Source organism: Fundulus heteroclitus, chromosome 11, assembly GCF_011125445.2.
Source record: "Fundulus heteroclitus isolate FHET01 chromosome 11, MU-UCD_Fhet_4.1, whole genome shotgun sequence".
Taxonomy (NCBI): domain Eukaryota; kingdom Metazoa; phylum Chordata; class Actinopteri; order Cyprinodontiformes; family Fundulidae; genus Fundulus; species Fundulus heteroclitus.
Genome location: NC_046371.1, coordinates 9,536,424 through 9,557,396, shown reverse-complemented (window position 1 = coordinate 9,557,396; position 20,973 = coordinate 9,536,424). Strand labels below are relative to the sequence as shown.

General features: G+C 40.6%; 1 protein-coding gene across 3 annotated transcripts; it reads right to left on the bottom strand.

Annotated features, from left to right (window-relative positions):
* Positions 1-1,355: 1,355 nt before the first annotated feature.
* Positions 1,356-17,891, bottom strand: uimc1 (ubiquitin interaction motif containing 1). Of its 3 annotated transcripts, none has more exons than XM_036142808.1 (23): positions 17,802-17,891; positions 17,430-17,508; positions 15,181-15,305; positions 14,971-15,055; positions 13,850-13,968; positions 13,168-13,321; positions 12,875-13,026; positions 11,495-12,127; positions 10,959-11,016; positions 10,775-10,875; positions 10,462-10,586; positions 8,955-9,201; positions 8,628-8,732; positions 7,643-7,698; positions 7,124-7,284; positions 6,971-7,035; positions 5,708-5,807; positions 5,288-5,605; positions 4,755-4,836; positions 4,493-4,595; positions 4,336-4,384; positions 2,572-2,605; positions 1,356-1,818 (listed from the first exon to the last, which is right to left on the bottom strand). In XM_036142808.1, exons 2-23 carry the CDS (start codon positions 17,461-17,463, stop codon positions 1,650-1,652), a joined length of 3,075 nt encoding a protein of 1,024 aa, XP_035998701.1. In that variant the 5' UTR covers positions 17,464-17,508; positions 17,802-17,891; the 3' UTR covers positions 1,356-1,649. The 3 variants fall into 3 exon arrangements, with proteins under 3 accessions (XP_035998701.1, XP_035998703.1, XP_035998702.1); XM_036142810.1 differs by having other exon boundaries at positions 7,643-7,695; XM_036142809.1 differs by having other exon boundaries at positions 14,971-15,057; positions 15,186-15,305.
* Positions 17,892-20,973: the final 3,082 nt, after the last annotated feature.

The following is a 20,973-nucleotide window of genomic DNA, read 5'->3' as shown; positions in this document are numbered from 1 at the left end:
AAGCAAGGAGCCCTTGTTCACATCATGGTGAGCTCCATAAGGAGGAGAGCAAGACTGACCTAGTGGATGTTCTGTACAGAAAACTCCAGCTACATCCTCTCATAAGGACTTGAAAAAAATTCAGACATTGGTCCGGCCTCTACTTGTGACAGACAGCTTGTTCTAGCCTATTGAACACCTGCCTTTGACACATGGACATCTCAGGCTTTCCATGTTTTTTGTCTTCAGATCGGTGACAGCACGGACCACAGGGCTCCATTTTTGATCCTCCTTTTTTACAAATGCTGCCACTTGCTATTATCCAGAAACATAACATTTTATTTGTATGTAGACTGGAAGAGCTAATTTTCCACTGACACACTGCTATTCTCACTCCGCTAGCTGATGTCACAAGATGGAGAGCCTTGAATATTTTTTTTTAAGAGAACAAGACTAAAGTAGTTTCAACCCCACAGAACCACCAGGGCGCATCTCTATCGATGTTTCTTCTTATATCCTAGATCAGTAAATTTAACTACTGTTGGATGTCAGAATAGAAACTGACCTAGCAGTTATGTAACCATAATCGTACAATTCTGCTTTATTGAGTTGAGGCAGCTGTCAAATATAAACGATGATCCGTCTAAAAGCAACCATGAAACATTAATATATGATTTTATGACCTCTCGCCCTGATTACTCTAATGTACTTTTTTGGAATTAGCCGGTCTTCACTTAGAACCACTGATCTATTTTCAAGCTGGGGCAATTTCTCCAACTTTGGCTTCCCTTTATCTCTTTACAAATAAATTTTTTTTGTTCCTCTTTATGTATTTTGTCAGTGTAAACCAGAGGTGTCCAAACTTCTCGGCTATTGGGCCAAAATTGCTAAATCGAAAGCGCTCGAGGGCCAAAAAAATTAATAAAAATAGTATAACTAAAAATACTAACCCTGCCAAACAAAATATAAGAAAAGGTATTAAACTATATTTAGCCTATTTTGTTAAATGAATTCCAATCAGACTGAATGCAACAAAGTCTGCATTTGAAGTAAAAGTCATCCTATTTACTATGAAATTAAAGCAAATGTAAAAAATCTGCTTATTGAAAGACAAATGTTTTGTGTTGTACCGAACCTTCAATAGTAAGATTTTAAGTTTTCAATAACAAAATTTACCCTAATTAAAATTAAAAAGTTTCCATCTGCAAAAAACGACCAGAGCTGATAGGCTAAATCTCTCTTGAAATTCAGTTGGAGGGCCACACAAAGTCAGCACAGGGGCCACAAACGGCCCCCGGTACACACTTTGGACTTCCCAGGTCTAAACTAATGTGCAGTTGAGCTCTACTCTCACTGTTAGGGTCGGATTCGTTGTATGCAGGTGTGTAATAATTTATTCTGACAGTAGGAGGCACTGCAGCCCCGTCTGGCTGTTTTAGAGAGAAAACCAAATTTTATTTTAAAGCAGATGTCTTTGATTAAGACATTAAATGTAAATAAAAGCAGGATTACAGTAACAAAGGGAATGTTTATACAAAGGAGGAGGTAGTTTGACATCGGCCACCGGTAGTGGTTTCAACAGAGTCAAAGACAAGTTTCCTCTAAAATGTTCAAGTGCTCGGTTTGTTTAAATAAACATCTTGAAGGCTTCATCTCATCCCTTCACGACGTCATCTTCGTCTTTGACTCGGCTTCTTGGTGCGCTGCTGTTTCCTGAAGTCGATAAGGCATCCAGTGGCCTCAGAGATGGGAGTGAATGACCTGATGGGAGAGTCGCTGATCCTGTACGCTGAAACTTCTTCATCATCGTCGTCGTCGTCCCGCAGATCGATGACCGCTCTGAAAGTCAGACACAAACACACACACACAGCTGCTTGACTCCAAATCATTCAGGCAGAAAAGGCTGAGAAAAAACTCTAGGGATGAACCGGGGTTGGGTCAAAGAAAAAAACGACAATAGCACCAATTTTTACTCAAGTATCTTCAAAGGTTTGAGACACACTGCCCAACATGCTGTCATGATCAGGTCAACATACTGAAACAGAGCGACAAAGCTAGAAAAACAAAAAAGACCTTCGCTAAACCTGAAGAACTATGAATAGAGACTCTGCTAAACGAATGTCTGGATTAACTATGGAAAATATCAATTTAATCAGGATTTTTTGCACATTTATTTGCAGATGTTTTTGTTTGGTCTCCTCAAGCTTCACTGTAAATAAAATAATTTAAATAATTACATTTAACACTTACTATGACCTCAAGATGCTCACCAAGTAAAGGCTTACGGCATTTTTCCCAATTATTGTAAGTGTAGTCACTTAATAATTAATAAGGAAACAAAAAAAAAACATGAATGAATGTACAAATTTTAAGATGTAACTAAAGATGAACGATATTTTGAGATAGAAAATCTGGACGTATTCAGAACTTTTTAAGACCCTGGGTTAAAAAACGGAAACCTTCACTCAACTCCTTGTTGTTGTTTTTTTTTTATAAAAGCACGTAAGACATTCAAAGTTCAGAAATGATGAATCAGAACAGATTATAGGCAGGAGTGGAGCTCAGATGGAGGGTTAGGGGAGTAAATCTTACTCTGGTTGGACTTTGGATCCGGACGGTCCAGCACCTGTGAAATCAGTAAAACATGAGACCAGAGTTTATTTCTGAAGATGAAAAACACTTTAAAGTTAAAAGCTTGTGTCGAGAATCAAGGATGCGTCAACCCGCCTGAGAGGGAACTTTTAATACTGATCCTCGGTTTCCCTGCAGCTTTCTTCAAACTCGGGTTTAATTATTGAGTCCCAGAAAAAATAACACAAGGTTCTGAAGACACTGAATCTGATGTTTGTGCTTCAGAATGTTTCAGTGGACCTGTAATCAACTAGCCGCTGACGGTTTGCAGCTTCTCCCTTTTCTTAAGTTCTCAGGTTGGGCTTTGAAGACCAGACTGACGAACACGTCCAACATGCTTCGGTCTTTCTCAGAGCAGTTCAACCTGCAGACGTTTCTGGATGCTCTTTTATTTTCCTGGAAATGAGCAGATTTCTGTTCTGAAGACAAGGTCAAAGCTGCTCTGTTGTCTTGATAACAGATTCCATGCAGGAGGAAACGGAGACATAACAATGGGCCTGAAGACAACACAGGAACCAGTTTAAGGGCTTCAGGTTTTCCAGGCTGGTGAAGTTGCAAATTCTCAGTTATCCGGGTCATCGCAGCAGCAAACAGGCTTAAATCGAAGGAAACCGGACTTTTGTTCAGTTCTTTCTGAAAACGTTTCAGCACTAATCCAGGAGTCTTTGTCAGTTCTGGTGGCTCACACTGAGCAACCTGCAGTTGATGCGAAGCTGTTTTTAAGGACATAGAGGCCCATCCTGCTAGGAGCGTTCTCAGTCAGATACAAATCACAAATGACCCACCGTCACTGTCCTGGTCGTTAGAAGCCATTTCTTGGTTTGCTCAGTAATAATGTACATACTGGAGTGCGTAGGCTTAAAGGAAATCATATCTAGAAGGTGCAATTTATTTGTTCCAGGGATTTTCAAAGGAGAAAAAAATTGTTCACTTCTTGTCTTAGAGTAAAAGCCATTTTCTCCATTACATATATATTATATTAAAAATGGAAATCTCACAAATTATAATGAAACTAACTGTTCACGTTTGATTTACTCTTGTTTGTACAGAAAGTGTAAAACCTGGTATGCTGCCTAACTTAAATATGTCGCTAATAGTCCCAGAGAGGGGAAATTTGTTTATGCGTTAAACCGTCCCTTAGGGAGCTAAACCCTTCCTGCAGCCTTCACAGGACACAAACGTGCCGCTCTAACCACTCCCCCATGTTGTGTCCCTGTAGTTATTTTGAAAAATAGAAAAGCACTGATAAGAGTCATGGGAAGCTATACAAACATATACAAAGTTTATATTTTTATTTAATATTTTGATTCAGAACAAGAGATAGGAACAGTTCAGCCTCAAGGCCCTCTAGTGATCCAACCAAGGAAATGCACTCATCTTCAAAACCTCCACTTGCAGCAGTAAAACTAACATCATCACACTTTTGACAGCTGACAGCAGAAAACCTAAATCACCAACTCCTTCAGAGAATTAATGAAGGACCTAATACTGGTGTTTTATTCCGCAGTCCAACCACAACATCCCTTTATTTCCTCGCGTAATGCATCAGCGAGACCAAAATCAGTGCAAAGCTTTACCAAAATGCATGTAAACACTGTTAAGCCCATTTAAAATAAAATGATTCTTTCTAAAGCTTCATTTAGGAGAGAAGTGAGTGGAAATCCAATCAAATACAAGTGTGTGGAAATGCAGAAGAAAAAACAAGTGGGTTTAAAAACCACTGACCTGAGTCCCTGCTCTCGGTTCGCTCCAGAGCAGACAGCAGATTTCCCTTCTGGTGTTTGCAGGAGGGGGGGAAAAAAAGAAGAGTTAAACACAGTTTTTATCACCACCATATTTTATTGTGTGAATAAAGCTGTTTTTATTTTATTTTTTGGCTTACTGCTGCCCTCTTTGCTGTCCCACGCTGAAAGCAGAGCTCCGTGTGTCGGCTAAAGTCTTTTAGCGGAACAGATTTCTGACAGATGAAACATTTCTCCTGGCTCCTGTAAAGCAAATAATCAGCATTACTGAAAATCTAAAGTGGCTCTTTAGAACGAGACCAGCTTCATATGATCCCAGTATAGATGTCGAATTTACAGGCCGATATGTAGTAAAAAAAAAAAAAAAGACTGAAATTTTAATCTGCAATCCTCAAATCAGACCTGCAGTCATCAGAAGGGTGAGCTGTTTCCTCTGACGCTGCCTCTGTTTTCCTCATCCTCTTCCTGCGAGGTTTCACTGAATCTGTAAACAAAGAGGACAGAGAGCACAATATATCTCTGAATCCTTCACATTACCCCAGTGCTGTTTAGAAAGTGTTCAAAAGTCGTCGCAGCAAGTCACTAAAACTTGCACACAGGTAGGATTTTAATGCAGGAGACCCTTCCACAAGTTTTGCGCGCGCGCGGGGGGGGGGGGGGGGGGGTATCCATGTGTTTTTTCCCTCACACGCGCGCAAAAGCAACAACAAAAAACCCGTGTTAACGTCACATTAACATGCAAGCATGAGTTCGTTTTTTTTTTTTTTTTTTTGGAATGTTGGCGAGGCGGTAGCCTGAGTTTGGCGAGGCGGCCGCCTCGCCAAGATAGCGCTGCGGGAAACCCTGTAATTAAAAGCAGATTCTGTGTAGGAATGCCGTTTATCGGTTCAGCAGTGAAACTACTCAGCGTGGTGGAGGACTGATATCTGCGTCACCTTGGAAATGTTGGCTTTCAGGCCCCCTCTGGCTCACCATGGCCACCTCTCCCTCACAGTACGCCGCGTGCATCTCGATCTCGCTGGCAGGAAACGAGCCCTGACAGATGGGGCAGTCGACGGAGGTTTCGGGGCTGTGGGGGACGACGGCCGCTTCCAGTTCAGGAGAGTCTGATCTTTGAAGACCTCTGCTTTCCATCTCCTCCACATCTGGATCCCTCCTGTTCTCCTTTACGGTCTCCACCTCTCCTGCAGGCTGTCCTCCAGCATCTTCCCTGCAGCCTGAAACATCCTCCTTCGTCTTTGAATCTGCCGTGGCTAAAAAGAATCACACATAAATTCACCTCTGGGAGTAAATTCATATAATTACACATAAACCCAGGAGGTCAAATGGATTTGATTTCATTTTTTTTTTTTTACTTTTTATTCTTTGCTCCAGCTCCTGCGGCTCGCCTCTGGTCGGAGAATCGTCTCTGAGAATCATCGTAATCTCAGGCAGTTCAGGACCTTTCTGTTGAGGCTGTGAGGAGATCAGAGAAAAACAAGAGAAAAGAAAATTATTATAGGACAAACTTGGTTATTGTTGCAACATCAAAGCTCCTGTTGGGTTGGTTCTGTAATAACTAATTCAGAGGCAGAAACTTAATAGAGCTTCAGATTAATCAATCACAGGTTTTTAGGGATGTTTTTATATGTTGTTGTTGTTTTTTTGCAGCACTAGCGGCTCATTTTTTTTCCAAAGAACGCTGACAGGAAAGTTGGTTTGAGAGAAAGTGGAAGACATGCGGTAAGAGACCTCAGGACAGAATCAAACCCGGGTCTGTCGCACCGAGGACTAAGGTCTTGCTCACTACCCCTGCGCCTTCGGAGCACGCCATGAAGCTGATTCAAGATTCAGGTCTGGCTTTGTCACAATAATGACAACAGAATCAATGAGACTTAACATTATTTACATTTAAACATGCATATGTTTAAATCATTGAAAAATATTGATATTTTTATGTTCTGGTCTCTTCATTTTGAAGTGTGAATAGCAGGTGGAGCCAAGTATTAATGAAGCAAAAACCCTGATTTCTTGGTGGAAGGATTAATGGGCTGCTGATAAAATAAATCTGACTGCAAACAGATGAAAATATTAAGCCACTACGTTTCCTTCCACTCAACTTTCCATGATTCTGCCTGAACACAGCCCTCTATGACCAGTCAGATGGCTTAAAGCTCGCCTTCCTTGTGGAAGGTGTTAGTGACTGTCTGCTGGGCAAGAACCACACCCCCTTTTTGTGTAGGTCATAGTTTAACATTTGAGTTAAAACACATTTATCTTATGCTATTTTCTACTTTTCTGGGAAACTAAATCAAGGTGTTTATTTACCTGTAAGCCACCAGAATGAATGGAAATGCTTGAAATATATTACTCTGTGTGCAACGTGTTGATGTCAAAGCTGAAGCAAACAATGATGCTGATTAATGATCATCTTCAGAACTTTAACTGGTACAAGTCTGGTTTTATTCCTGTTTAAAGTCCATATGACTGGTTTCCATAAATTCACTCATAAAATAAGTGAATGCCGTATTATGCTTATATCACCTTCAATAGTTACTGGATTGGCCAGTAAAGGGACAGGTAATGTTAATACTTAACCCAAGTACAGTAATAATTTCAACTTTCAGCAGGGATCTGACCTTTGTTTCAGCATCAGCGTCCAAGCTAAGGAATTTTGTGCTGCCGTTGTCGCTCAGTTGAGTTTCTGTTACAAAAAGGAGAAATGTGTTAAAGTCAGCCGCTCAGATCAGTGCAAAGAGGAGAGTTAGACCCAGAAAATGAAACTTATATACCTGGACAAACCTCACAGTCGTCAGTATCTGTCTGTACTTGATCGCCCTCCTTCTCCTCTTCCTTTTCTTGCTGCTGCTCTTCGTCTTTCTTCTCCTCCTCCTCATCTGGAAGAAAATCAGCAGCTTTGCTCCGTTTGCTGCCTCTCAGTCTGAGGCCTCTCCTGACAAACGGAACCAAACGGATCAGAGGAGCGACTGAAAAAGACTCAAACCTGTTAAGCAATCCTTACTCTCAGAAATCGATGAACTCGCGCAAATGAGACAAAGAAAATCATCATTAGACCTTAATGTCTAATGAACATCAGATTCATTAGATTTTCATCATTAAGAGGTGAATTTTTCTTAATGCCACTAACGATGTTCGCCGAGCAGGGACCGTTTAATGCCAAATATATACTAAAATATGAGGATATGAAATTCATCTGAGTTCAGTTTGACTTAATTCAAGCATTACAAGCCCTGTTACCAACCCAACTTTAACATTTCCTACTGAATGAATCATCCAAGAATGAGTTTTACCTTCGAGGAACGCAAGCCTGAGATGATTCGGCTGGTGGCTCTGGAGACGGGGACTTCTGGAGGGAAACAAAAGGCAAGAAATGGGTTTAGAAATCTTATCTGTGATTTATTTGATGTACAGCCGCTGGGGAACCCATGGCGACAGAGAAGGATGGATAGAGACAGATATAGAAAACAATAGCTTGGCTGCCAAAGTCCCATTGTTAAAAATCAACACTCTAAGGAAGTTACAATTTGCCAAAGAACAAATTGAGAAAAGTCGCAACATTTTGATGAAAGCAAGATTTTGCCTTTTGGGTCAAGCTGAGTAGCTCCAGCATCATGATGTGGGGGTGTTTCTCGTTATAGTGCTGGGATTATCTATTGCATATCAGGATTCATGGATCAGAATGAATATATCAAATACTTTACGAGTTTTTGTTGATCAGTCGTACCGAGATGAGTGCAAAGAGGCCAAGATCCAAAATTAAATGGCCTTAAAATGGGTGTTTCAACAAGACAACAACCCTAACACTCAGTAAATGAGCAGCATCACCAAACAAACAACATTATTGCCAATAAATGATCGGCACAATCCTTAATCTAACAGAGAATTTATGGAGTGACGCCAAAAATGCAGAAATTCAGAGGAATTGTTGAACGTGGTCTTAGGCTGGAGTACCTGTTCACAGTTAGATGGATGTTAGATGACTATACCACAGATGTAAAATAACTTAATCATTTACAGACATGGTGTGAGTTTTAAACAACCTAAGATTCCTCTGCTTCTGTAGAGTCATAACAAATTTGATCAACTTTTGACCTGGAATAGAACCGGCAGCATTCACAATTCGTATACTGAAAATAAAGCTATTAAAAAGACTTGTAAAGATAAACTGCAGCCATTTCGAACACTGTATATCCAAATTAATAACTAACTGTGAAGCAGTCTGGAGGACCATGAGGAACAGTTAATGAAATTTAAAATCAAAGCTGATTGTTTCACCTCTGGCTGCGGCTGGACGGCCTCCCCCCATTCAGCCTTCCTCAGCAGGCCCCTCTGAGCCTGTTTCAGGCTCTTCTCATAAACCTCCATCTGAGCCACGATCACCTTAGACAAAAACAAACAAACATTCAACATTTTACACTGATTTTTAAACTATTGATTAAAACATTATCGTTTGTCGACAGTTTTATTGTTGGTGAGATTTTTATCTGGATATAAAATATAAGGATAATCACTGACAGTTTAAATCCTGCGTTTGTCCAGCTGGGAATCAGATTTCTGAACATGTTGCCGTCACTTGGTTACTCTGTTTTCAGTCTGAATCACCTGGGTGTATGTGTCTGGGTCCAGGCCTCTTGGACAGAAGGGAACCCCCCAGTAGTAATGAATCGTCTGGCTGTCGGACGGTTCCCCGGGTTGGGATGAGCCCCTGCAGGCACCCTCCTGTCTGCTCCCAGGATGGAGCTCCTGCCCCGGGCTGTGAACCTGCTGCCGGCTGGTGGGCGTAGAAGAAGAAACGGTTCCAGATGATACATGTTTGTCGCAGCCTGGATCACCTTCCTGGGATTTCAGGCTGGAAACAGAAAGACCAGGGATGCTTTTCAGGTTTGTCATGAAGGTACATGTTTCAATTCTGTGCCAAACTGTGGCAGGTTTTAGACGTTTTACTTGGAAAAAAAACAAACCGTCCGATGCGACAGGACAGACCCGTAAAAAAAAAGAAATTCCTGACCTACTGGTTTGCAAATTCTGGAAATCCCTCCAGCATAAACAAGCCGGGCAGTAAATGTAAAGCTGCAGTTGCTGCTCGGACAGCTTAAAGAAGATTGCTGTTTAACTTTTATATCAACTTATTTCAGGAGATTCTACCTTGAGAAAACTACATAAATTAACAAATTTAGCTCAAACTTTAAAACAGTGAACTAAGTTATTGTAATTATTCTCTTTTTATATGAAATTTAGAACTAGTTCTTGTAAAAGGTGAAGCTGCACACTGCTATTTGCTTTCAGCAGCTCTGGTTCAAGACGCCCTCTGCTGGACACCAACGGAGCACCGCTGGACTTTATTGTGAGTTTAAAACTGAGAGTTTATTCACACCAGGAAAGTCCTTTGGACCGCTTGTTTGGTCTGGACCAAAAGCGTACTTTATTTTTTTTGCGTTTGGTGCAGATTGCTTTCACATTGTACTTTTTGCAAGTGAAAAGACTCGTGTGAGAACCAGCACAGACCCAGACAGGGAGGAAAACTATTATGGAAATCCTGCGTGCAGCTCCTGTTTTGCATGTTTGTGCTCTTATTACAGCTGCTAAATCATTGTGAGAGTCAAGAGCAGCTCATTCAACGCAGGTCTCGAGGCATTTTATTTTTGGATTGGTGCACCAGAAGCGAACCACACCAGAGTGCCTGGAAGAGGACTGGGACCTCCGAAAGTGGGTCTTGTTTTGGTTGTTTGGTCTAGACCAGGGTTCACTTTAGCTTATTCACACCAGCACAAAAAGGTCCGGACCAAGGAGGGGAAACAAACTCTGGTCCATTAAAAGTGGACCAATTGTGGCAGGTATGAATACACCCTTGAATCATAAGCGCTGTTTAGCATTTTTTGTTTTGCTATACAGTGCAGGTCACTGATTATGCATTGAACTTCCTTATCATTGACTTCTACACAACATAATTTAAAGTTCACTAGTTAGAAAGTGAGCCTCAAGGACAAAAACTGTACAATACTCCCTTTCTGAACAGCAACATGCACAAAATAACATGGAAGGTTTGTTATCACAGTTTTAAGAACATTTCTAGTTACAGCCTGTAATCTGTGATGTGAGATCCATGCACCTGCAGTCTGGCCCAGCTGGTTCTTGGGAATCTGCTGACAAGTGATTCGGGGAGGATCCAGGCTGGCTGAGTCCCGGCACAACGGCTTTCTCTTCAGGGAAGACCGGGCTAGGAGGACCAGCTGGCTGCAGCAGCACACACACACAAACGGTGATGAGGACAGGAGGATATCATTTATCCATGAAAACCCATTTTCACCACAGCCGTTAACGCTCACAGCAGCAGAAAGCGAAGGGGACATGTGGTGAAACAAAAGCAATAAAAGTACCAAAAAAACAACAACAACGGAGCTTTAATCAGAACGTCTCTGTACCGTAACGTCATCTTTATCCTGATCTGACCACACCGGCGTCGTGTCACTCGTCGGCTCGGTCTCTGCAGAGTTACAGCCCTCAGGTTTTTCATTCAGCTCTTCTGAAAAACATGAAGCCGCTGTGAGTCAATCTCTGCTGAATTTATAGTTTGTTGATAAAAACTGAAGTGACGTTTCATTGTACCTGACTTAGATGAATGTTTGTTGCGCTCAGCAGTTTGACAGCCGTCGCACTTTGTGCCCTTTAGACAAAAAATGCAGGAAACCAAAAACAGCTCAAATAGGGTAGAAAAGGTACATTTGAAGCAGCTAATTCTTAGTCACATTGGTTAGCTTCTACTGCAGCTGAAGAACAAGTAGTCAGAAAACGGTCACTGAGGGGCTTTTCAGACAAAACCTTCTCTATTCCAGCTGTGATGGTTAGAACTAAAAAGTCCCATTTCTGTCCTGTTCTAAACATCTACACATTTACTTCTCCTCAGATAAAACCTGCAGAGTACAACACTGAGCTTTTAAAAAGCTGAATCATTTACCAGTTTTAACTTTTAGATGCAGTACAAACAGTTCTGGTAATACTGTATATGCTCCATTCTCAGTGAAAACAGCAGCTCGTAAATAGTTGAAAAGAAAGATTCTGTGTTCTCTCCTCTTACTTTCCTGACAGTGAAGCCTTTTTTTTTTTGCTTGAACCTGGAATAAAACGCGAAAATAAAAGCTCACCTTCCTACAGTCGGGGGCACTGTGGTCGTGCTCAGAAGCTCGGAGCTCTGTGGGGTTTTCCGGCTGGTCAGTCCTCTGTGGTTCAGTCAAACCGAACGCGGGGCTCCCTGAGCGTTCATCGCTCTGCTCCACCTGTCCTCGGTCGGGGTCTTTATGGAGCAACGACTGATCTGAGGGACTTTTAGGGAAGACTGGGCTCTGGGTGAGTGAAGACCCCACCGTGGGGTTTAAACTCTCCTGAGAGGAGAAGCAAAACTCTGCGTTTTCACAGGGAGGTTGTTTAGAGGCCCCTGCAGAGATTTCACACTCAGCAGTCCTGCTGACAACTGGACTCCCAACAATCTTGGGGCTCCACTGCGACTGTCTTTCATGTCCCTTGTCATCTTCTGGGAACACAGGACTTTTGGGACAGGACACCCGGTTACTCTGGGGAAATATGGGGCTTCTGGGCTGAGCAGAATTTTGAGTCAAAGTCAAACTGTCCTGAGAACACAAGACAAACCCGGAGCTCTTGCAGGTTTCCACTAGATCCTGGTTGAGTCGGTATACACGGACCTCCGCTTTGGAGCCGGTCAGCGGGAAAACTGGAGACAGCTGAGCCTGGGAGTCATCGATATGTGTCGAGTCGGAGCTCTGCTTCCAACGAGAGAGAAAACAAAAAAAGTCACATAAACCTTTCTTTGGATTTTGTTACCTCTTACAAAGTGTAATTGAAAGATTAAAAGATTCTTTATTGTCAGCGTGTTACCGTGATGAAATTTCTATTTAGCCACTCCGGCTAAGAGTACACATGTTCAAGAGAGATTAAAAAATAGAAGGATGATTCAAAAGTTTAGGTGAACTATTCTTATTTATTTAATCAGGACAGTGCACATTAATGAACAATCATATACTCTTGTACAGATTGTAAATGAGCCAGATTATAGCATAGATGCTAATTTACATCTGTCGTCCTGAGGTACGTCCTCATTCCTTCATGGGTCACAGATAACAGAGGTAGTAGGGTGCTAATTTTGCAATTATGATTTGAGGCTTCATTTACAGAAACGTGCATTTAGATAAATGTAAACAGATTACAGGCTCTAACTAGATGTGTTCTTATAACTGTGATAAACTTTTTATGTTATTTTATGTTGCTGTTCGGAAAGGGAATATTATTTTGCTGGGGGGTTTTTTTTATCCTTGAGGCTCACTTTCTAACTAGTAAACTTTAAATGATGTCGTGTGGAATCAATGATAAGGAAGCTGAATGCATAATCAGTGACCTGCACTGTATAGCAAAATAAAAATACCTGCCACAATTGGTCCACTTTAAAGGGACCAGATTTTGTCTCCCCTCCTTGGTGTGCATTTAGAAAAGAGACAGAAACTGTGACTGACCTGTGGAGAGTCCAGAAGAGATGGGAACGATTCAGGGCTGCAGGGAGAACGCCGAGATGAGATCTTCTGAGTCTGTGACAAATCTGGCATCTCCAGCAGAGGACTGCCTGTGTCCCTTTTCCGCTTTTTACTCCTGCCAACAGTTTCATGTCCTGTTCCAACATCGCCACAACACACAATATCAGCCAATCAGCAATCCTGACTTTTGTGAAGAAGTCTTTCTTGTTTAGGTTGGGAACAACTTTAGTCACGCAGAAGGTCTAACGGCAGGAGGCACAACTCCACAGACTCACCTGAGTTCATGTCACCCTCTGATGTGTAGTCCTCCTCTGGCACCTTCCCTCCGTTGGAGTATGCGAGTTTCCGTCGGGAGCCGGCACTTACGGGGGCGCCATCAAGCTGAGGTTTACTTGGAGAGTTCAGACAAGCTGGTGCCTGGTTGACCATCTACAAGAGAGAAAATTCTGGATTAAGGCCGCGTCCAGGCGCAGCTGGATATCTTGGAAAATGAATACATTTTTATGCATTTCGGCCTTTCGTCTACATGGAGTTATTTCGGAAGACGCCAACCAACACTGAGATTTGATAAAGCCCTGTTTTTGTGTTTTTGTGTGAACATCAGAGTTTTAGGATCCTGGCCATGCAGGTTTTGGTCTAACCTGATGTTTTGGGACTCTGCAGAAGCTTTACCTCTGACCTTGGAAAGTCGTTGAAAGGAGAGTCTTAATTTCAACATGATGAATCGATTTCAACAGAGCAAACAGATTTCTATCTGCATCTAAATAGGAACACACTGAGCTGAGATGCACCAATTTGCCGTTGTGCAAGGACACAATCATAGAAGTCCTGCACTTATCCCACTGTCTGCTCAGATGTGCTGATCTTTATTTCACCTAAATAACAGCAGAGATGACCCGCACAACTGATCCGTTTCTTCAGGATTTCTGCAGAGAATAAAGTGAACTCTGAACTCACGCTCTCCTGGATGGCTTTCATCAGATCCTCATTCTCCTGCTGCTTTTTCAGTGCTGTATTGCTGGCTTCCTGTCTGCTCAGTCGCACGGCCAGGTCCATCATCTCCTCCTCGGTCATCTCTGAGGAGCAAACAGACAAGTCAACGGAATAATTGTTTTAGTTACGCCTCCGTTTTTGGAATATTCCAGCTGTGCTGCTGTGTCAGATGTTTCTTAGTTTTATAAACAGCTCTTAAGTGTTTATGTACACTCAATCATCCTTTAGGTAAGAAAGTCAACTGTCCAAAACATGAAAACTCGGCCATAGGGTGAATGTCATGGAGAACATGCAACAATTAATAATTCTGAGGAGGAAAGGAGAGACCTAAAAAAACAAACAAAAAAAAAACGTCTATACAGTGTGTAAGAAGGGGGACTGGGCCAGGAGTACTTTCTAGGGGAAGCATCCATGACACACACCTTTCTAATAAAAAATAAAATAAAAAAAATGGCGGCACTGGTGCCACGTTACATTTAATGGAACAGAAACAAAGGGGTAGCGTCAAGAGCAGTTTCTGCCAGGGGTACTTTCTACAGGATAGGGAAAAAAAGCAGAAGTACTGTGCCAGCTGTGCTTTCTTTTGAGAAAGATAAGCACAAGAAGTTAGCCTGAAGTACTTTCTATAGGAAAGAAAACAGAGAGTTCACAGCAACAATAACTTTATAGTGGCCCACTTCACCTAACAGCCATGAAGGAAGGCATTTATTCTTTGGAAGGAACGTTTTTTAACGAAACGTTCCAACATTTAGAAACTGAACAGTATTCAACGGCGTGCTAGCATGAAAGCCAGTAAGAGAAGCGGAACAGAAATGGAACAGAATAGAACATCATAGACCTGTCCTGTGGAAGTAAGAAGTCAGTGGGGTTTGACAGCAGCGATGGACCGATGAGGTAACAGCAGAGGCTGTTGTGTATGTGTTGTTCCGATTTAAAACACTAGGTGTCATTATAAGTTAATGCTCCTTTAATCTAACTGAATGAAACGGTAAAGATTGATGGAGAGCAGCAGGGCCTCCTCGAAAGGTTATTTATTTAAAATCTTTGCTTGTGTCCGTGGTCCTGATTACTGTTTGTTTATTCACCTTTCCGTTTGGAGTGGATCTCCCCCTCTTTCTGCCGATTTTCTTGTGCTGATGACGTTGACCAAAGTAAAGATGAGAGCTCATCCTGAAAACAGATTCCATTTCAAACCAGATTAAACTTACTCTTCTGTAGACTAATCGGTGGACAGGTTTTAGGATTTTAGTACAGAAATTTTACCTATTTAAAGTTATTGTGTTAAAAATATTTACCTGTGTGTTATCTGTGTCAGCAGAAGCTCCGTCCTCCTGTGTGTTGTCCTCTTGTTGTTGGCTATCAGGGGAGATGTTCTGGATCAGCTGCTTCCTCAGGGCCATCCTGCTCTGCTGCCGAGTTGCTGTGACATGAAGGAAAATGAAGATGGAGGGTCTCTATATACGTTTATGTGGGCTTGGTTTCTGTTTGAACGTTGAATTCTGGTTAAACTTGTGCAACAAAAGGAGCGCAGAAAGCAAGATGATCATGTGTTCAGCCAGTTAGCTACTACACATCAATTATGTTTCAAATAAAACATTTTATCTGTGTTTTCTCAAGTTAATTGCTTTACAGAATAAATTTAAATTCAACTAATTTAATTTATATAGTGCCAATTCACAACACGTCATTTCAAGGCACTTTACAAAGTCAAACTCAATCAAATCATACAGACTGGTCAAATTGTTTCCCAACAGGTTGCATCAAGTCTTGACAAGCAGCATTCATTCCTCCTGATGGAGCGTAGAGCCACAGGGAGAGTTGTCTGCATTGTTGATGGATTTGCAGCAATCCCTCATACTGAGCAGGCTTTTAACTCAAGCTGAGCAGATTGTTTTATAATTTTTCTTTTAGTGTTTTTAGTATTTGAACTTTAGCATTTTTAACTATTGTTATTTTGTGTTGTGTGTTTGTTATTTTATATGTATTTATGTTTTGTTGTCACTGTGTCCAACACTTTGGACAGAGGCAACTGTATTAAATGTGCTATAAAAATAAAGCTGACATTGACATGCATGAAGCGACAGTGGAGAGGAAAACTCCCCTTTAACAGTGAGGAAAAACCTCCAGCAGAACCAGAACCAGGCTCAGTGTGAACGCTCATCTGCCTCGACCCACTGGGGCTTAGAGAAGACAGAGCAGAGACACAAAAAGCATAGAAGCACACATTGATCCAGGAATCCTTTCTATGTTATACGGTAATAGTGGATGATCTGTCTTCCCTGGATGATGTCACACCAGGTGTACCTACTATGAAGAAAAAAGTTAAAAGATGAAATGACAACAAACAATGCAAGATTAAGGAACAGTAGGAGAACTCAGCAGAGTGATAAAAATAGATCTTGATGTCCTCCAACATAAATACTAATATTTTTCTAGTTTAACCCCAGAAACCAACCCTTTTTAGAGCCAACTTGAAAAATAACAACTTTTAAACCTAAATGAAATATTCGGTCATTCAAACTGTTTTGCATTTGGGATTTTTCATAGATTCTACAAATGAAATGGAGACAAAGAGCTTAGACGGCCAAAATAAAATGCCAATTCTAGTCCAGGAAATGTATCTTCTTCCAGGTTAGCTCTATGTCTAACTTGTGGTCTCCTCTCAGCGTAAAGTGTCTCTATAACTGCCAAAGAGAAGCAGAAGCACCAACTCAGCTGACTTCTTTCGATCATGAGAAGCAACAGCTCTACTGGAAAACAGCTCCTAATCCCCATCATAGATAAGAGGCAGCTGCGCTTCAGAGCAGGACTCCCTGACCTTTTCAGTTCAAAATAATATTTAGTCTTTACTCTAAATGAATTTAAACCAGAGCTACAAATTTCAGAAAAAAATATCAAACTTTTTGAAACATAGACTACTTCTTCATTATTGTGAAATTAAATAAAAATCTTTACAAGGTAAAAATAGAAATGAGCGTCCTTTAAATCAAGAGAGTTGAGACTCTTCTATACTCAACAGACAAGATAACACCCTTAAAAAAATAAAGCAATACTGCATTAAGCAGCTTACCGACATCAACGCATTAAAAAGCAAACATATGCCATGTACCAGTAGTGACACTTCTAAGCAGATGTTCAGAGGTGCTAAAACTAAACTTTTATATAGCCTATTTTTAGTCAAAGGCATTAACAGCCACTGTAGAGAAGCCATAGAGCCTTATGTATCCAGTATCTATTTATTTGGGTCATGATCTGTATCTCATGACCATATGCAAGGACTGGGATGTAGGTAAAGCATTTCAAGCATTTCCTTGTCTAAATTGAGAAACAAATGCTTGAAATTTATCACTCTCTTTGTATTGAGTCCGTGAAGTTTCCTTTTTTTTTTCAACGTAATTTAATTACTGAGATAAATTCACTTTTCCCAAATATTCAAAGATATCGAGATGCAACTGTATGCTGAAACCGGAGAGGAGCTCCTGTCATATTGATCGCGGTTTTCCTCAAGTCATTTAAACTAAACAGGAGTCACGGCAGCTGTTACCTGATGATGAAGAGTGTCCTCGTCTTCCTCTCATCTGTGAAGAATCATAGAGCCCTGAGCGCTGACTGTCAGGAGGGGCCTGAAGTAACCAAACAAATCGGACAAATTAATGTTTGAAGAGCTCCGTCCTGTCAAGCACAACAGGACATTAACTGACAGCACGCGAAGAAGGCGGTCGGTATGGAAACAAGCTAAACACACGAGACACTTAAAGCCGCAAATAAAGTTCGTCGGCTCAGTTTTTCTGTACAGATAACTGTCGCGTGGAAGCACGAATTAACTCTTGATTCGCTTTTGTGTAAGTTTTTATTGTAAATTAAAAGCTACCGAAGCAACAGCAATGTGCAGCAATTCCAGTTTAAAAACACTCACAGCAGATTTTTTTTCCTCACTTTCGCGGCGCCATGTTTGTTTCTGTTCACGCTACCACGTGACGACTACGTCAGACGTAAGTCACGTTCCCGTCGAAATCTCGTTTCGACAGATTTCTGCTGCGTCACCATAAAGGTTTTTCGTCTTTCAGACAAAATTAAAGAAGTTAATTTGAAAATTTGATGTGTGTATTACAGTAACCTTACTGTACCCGATTTCTCATTTTTTGTGTGTTTTCAGTCATCTTCTGACAAAACAAGCTTTTTAAACGCATTTTTCACAGTTTAACAACAGGCGTTTAGACTTTAAAATAAGTATTCACCAACAAACACTACTATTTAACCTTGGTTAAAAACAATATAAGTTTAGATGAAAATATTCCTGTAAAATGATGCGGCACTTGAAAAAAAAATGTATGTCAGCTGTGCCCCAGCAGGTTTTCTCTTCCTTACTTGCATTGAGTGGTAGCGTAAGCTGGACACTACTAAAACCGTTAAAGGCGTCATTGGATTTGTAAACTCCAATTTGGTGTTGAATTAAAAGGGTATTTCCACATCTGAAATAAACCTGGACTATTTTTAATCATCTGTGATTTTGAAATATGTGATTTTTTAGATTGACCAAAGCTGAAAAGGGTCATTACTAAACCCAGATTCTCAATACATACCTTGGGACTAAAGAAACGTTTGTTATATTTGTGAAAACACACACAAAAGAATACTCCTAGTTGTTTCTTTTTATTTATTAGTTATTTTGATGCTAGAGCTGCATTGTATTAAGTCAAGTATATCATCTGTCCATCAAATCCAGGGGGCCGGTGTATACCTCTTGCAGTCATTGGGTAATAAGGGGGTACACCCAAGAAAGGTCACCAGTTCATCACAGGTCAACTAAGTATAAAAACTACAATATGCCTATAGACAGTTTGAACTTGGACTGAAATTGTATTGGTGGGAGATTGTTGATATTCAAAAATGTATATTTGTAATGATAAAGTCATTTTTGTGAGAACGACTAAGGATACACAGGGCTCAACTTATTTAAGACTTGCCAATGTTTGTAACTATTTCAGACGGGAAATCTCAAGGATTTGCAGTCATTTCAGTGCCACTCTCTTTCCATGTTGGATCCAATCTTTCCTTTTCATTATCACTAGTTTCACTCCATTAGACATTTGTATTAGCTTCACTACCGTCTCCATCTCTGTGTACGTCATATGTTGTATGTTGATGTTTTATATTTAACAGGCTATATTTACTGTATACTGGATCGACATTGTTCAAGAATAGTATAGGACAAGTACTGGTAAAAACTGGCTGTTAAAATGCAACCAGTGATGCATGATTAGGGTCAGAACAAAGGGTAACTAGCATCTCTCTAGGCCCCACACATCATGCACACCAACTGTTAAGACTTTTACCTTCAGGTAAGTCCTACAGAGCTCTATTTGTTAAAATCTGCCGCCAGAGATGCTAGGCGTCATAACTGATGAACAGAGTACCCAGATCAAGCTTATTTACACCAACCACATCTTCCTCTTTCATTGAAAATGTATATATTCATATTTACAATAAAATATTTCAATCCACGTTTTTTGTATATTGTGATTAAACTTTTTTCATTTTTTTCATTCTGAACACATTTCTTCTGTGCTGTACTTACATTGGTTGGTCAGTAGGTGGCAGTGTACACACTGATTTTTATTATTGCGGAGGTTAACAAAAGAAAACCCCGCTTCCATCTTCCTTATTTAATGTGTACATTTTACATAACTTCACATATCTACCCCTTCTAATTCACCTCTAAAAATAAAAATTAACTTTTGATTTTACACTGAAACTGACAACAATGATCAGTGCAGACTGTCTATAGCCTGGCCAGCCAGACTCAGTTTCGCTTTCTCTTTCCTATTCAGTGAACTAACCCTAACTTCAACTGTATGGAAGAGAGCCAAAAGTTAGTCTGGCTGGCCTGACTAGACTTTGTTGGAGATTATGAGATTACAGAGATCTCCAACAACTGTCTATGTCTATGCCTTAATATGTATTGTAATATGCTGCTATGTTTTCCTTGGGTTTTCATTGTACTTCATCCATAAATGTTGAAGAAATGCTGGAGGACAAACAAACAAAAAATTCTGTTGTTTCTTTAACATTTTCACTTTCATTCTGTTTTCTTTCACACGCATCGGTACACATCAGCTGCTATTATTATCTTCTTCTTTGTCTTTGCCAAATAACTTTAAGACGTTTGGTTTAAACGATTCCTGGGAGCTAATTAAGTAACACAAAAAGAAGTGCACTTTTATTCAATTTATGTACTGCTAGGTTTCATCTCAGTTATACGTTCACTTCCCTCACACCTTAAATTGAAAAGCATGATACAATTGTGGAAAAAAATCTTTTTGTGGTATTTTCCAAATACAACAAGCTCTGATTTTTTTTTTTTTTTTTTTTTTAGATTTTAGAGTCCTGACAGTTTTTACAGAGAAGGACATTCTATTTGTTGTGGATTAAGATTTTTATATTGCTGTTTTCCATTTTCCATGTTACAATAAAAAAAAAAAAAATCACAGGTTGAAGAAGTTTTCATTTGCAAATCTAACTAATGTGTGACTCATAATTGCCGGTATCTATTGTAGATCCTTGGGGAGAATAGGTACAGAAGTTGTCTTACAAATGGAAGGTTGTGGGCTTGATTCCAGCTTCTCCCTGTCACATGTTGATGTGCAACTGGGTGAATGTGGATCTAACGTAAAGTGCTTTGAGTGGGTTTATGACTACAGAAGTGCTACAGATCCCATGAAGTCTTCTGTTCTGTAATTTTCTCTGACATGCTGGATATCAACACCTTAGACGTGATCCGTTTGTTGGTTGCTGTTTCTTCACCTACTTGGAGAACCCATTATAGATTCCTATGGTAACTGAGATCACCAGAGTTTTCTAGCCACAGACCAAAAGCTGCTATGTTTTGATCTTTGACATTCTACATCGTGTCGTCTGCCTTGTGGCACGGTGCACAGATTGTCACAAAATTGTTCCTCAATTGTTTGAAAAAGTTGCTCTTGGAAAACGTTGAGTGGCAATGCTCTTGGCCAGAATTGTGTGGAAGCGGATGTTCTGCATGTCTGAGTTGCGGAGTGGTTTGTACCCTGGTTTGTCTAGCAGGTATA

Excerpts from the sequence above, each read along its gene's own strand:
- uimc1 (XM_036142808.1), bottom strand. The coding sequence starts at position 17,463 with ATGAGAGGAAGACGAGGACACTCTTCATCATCAG. Across the intron at positions 13,322-13,849 it reads TGAAAGCCATCCAGGAGAGC|ATGGTCAACCAGGCACCAGC; the intron begins GTGAGTTCAGAG and ends TCTCTCTTGTAG. Across the intron at positions 5,808-6,970 it reads ACGCTGATGCTGAAACAAAG|CCTCAACAGAAAGGTCCTGA; the intron begins GTCAGATCCCTG and ends ATCTCCTCACAG.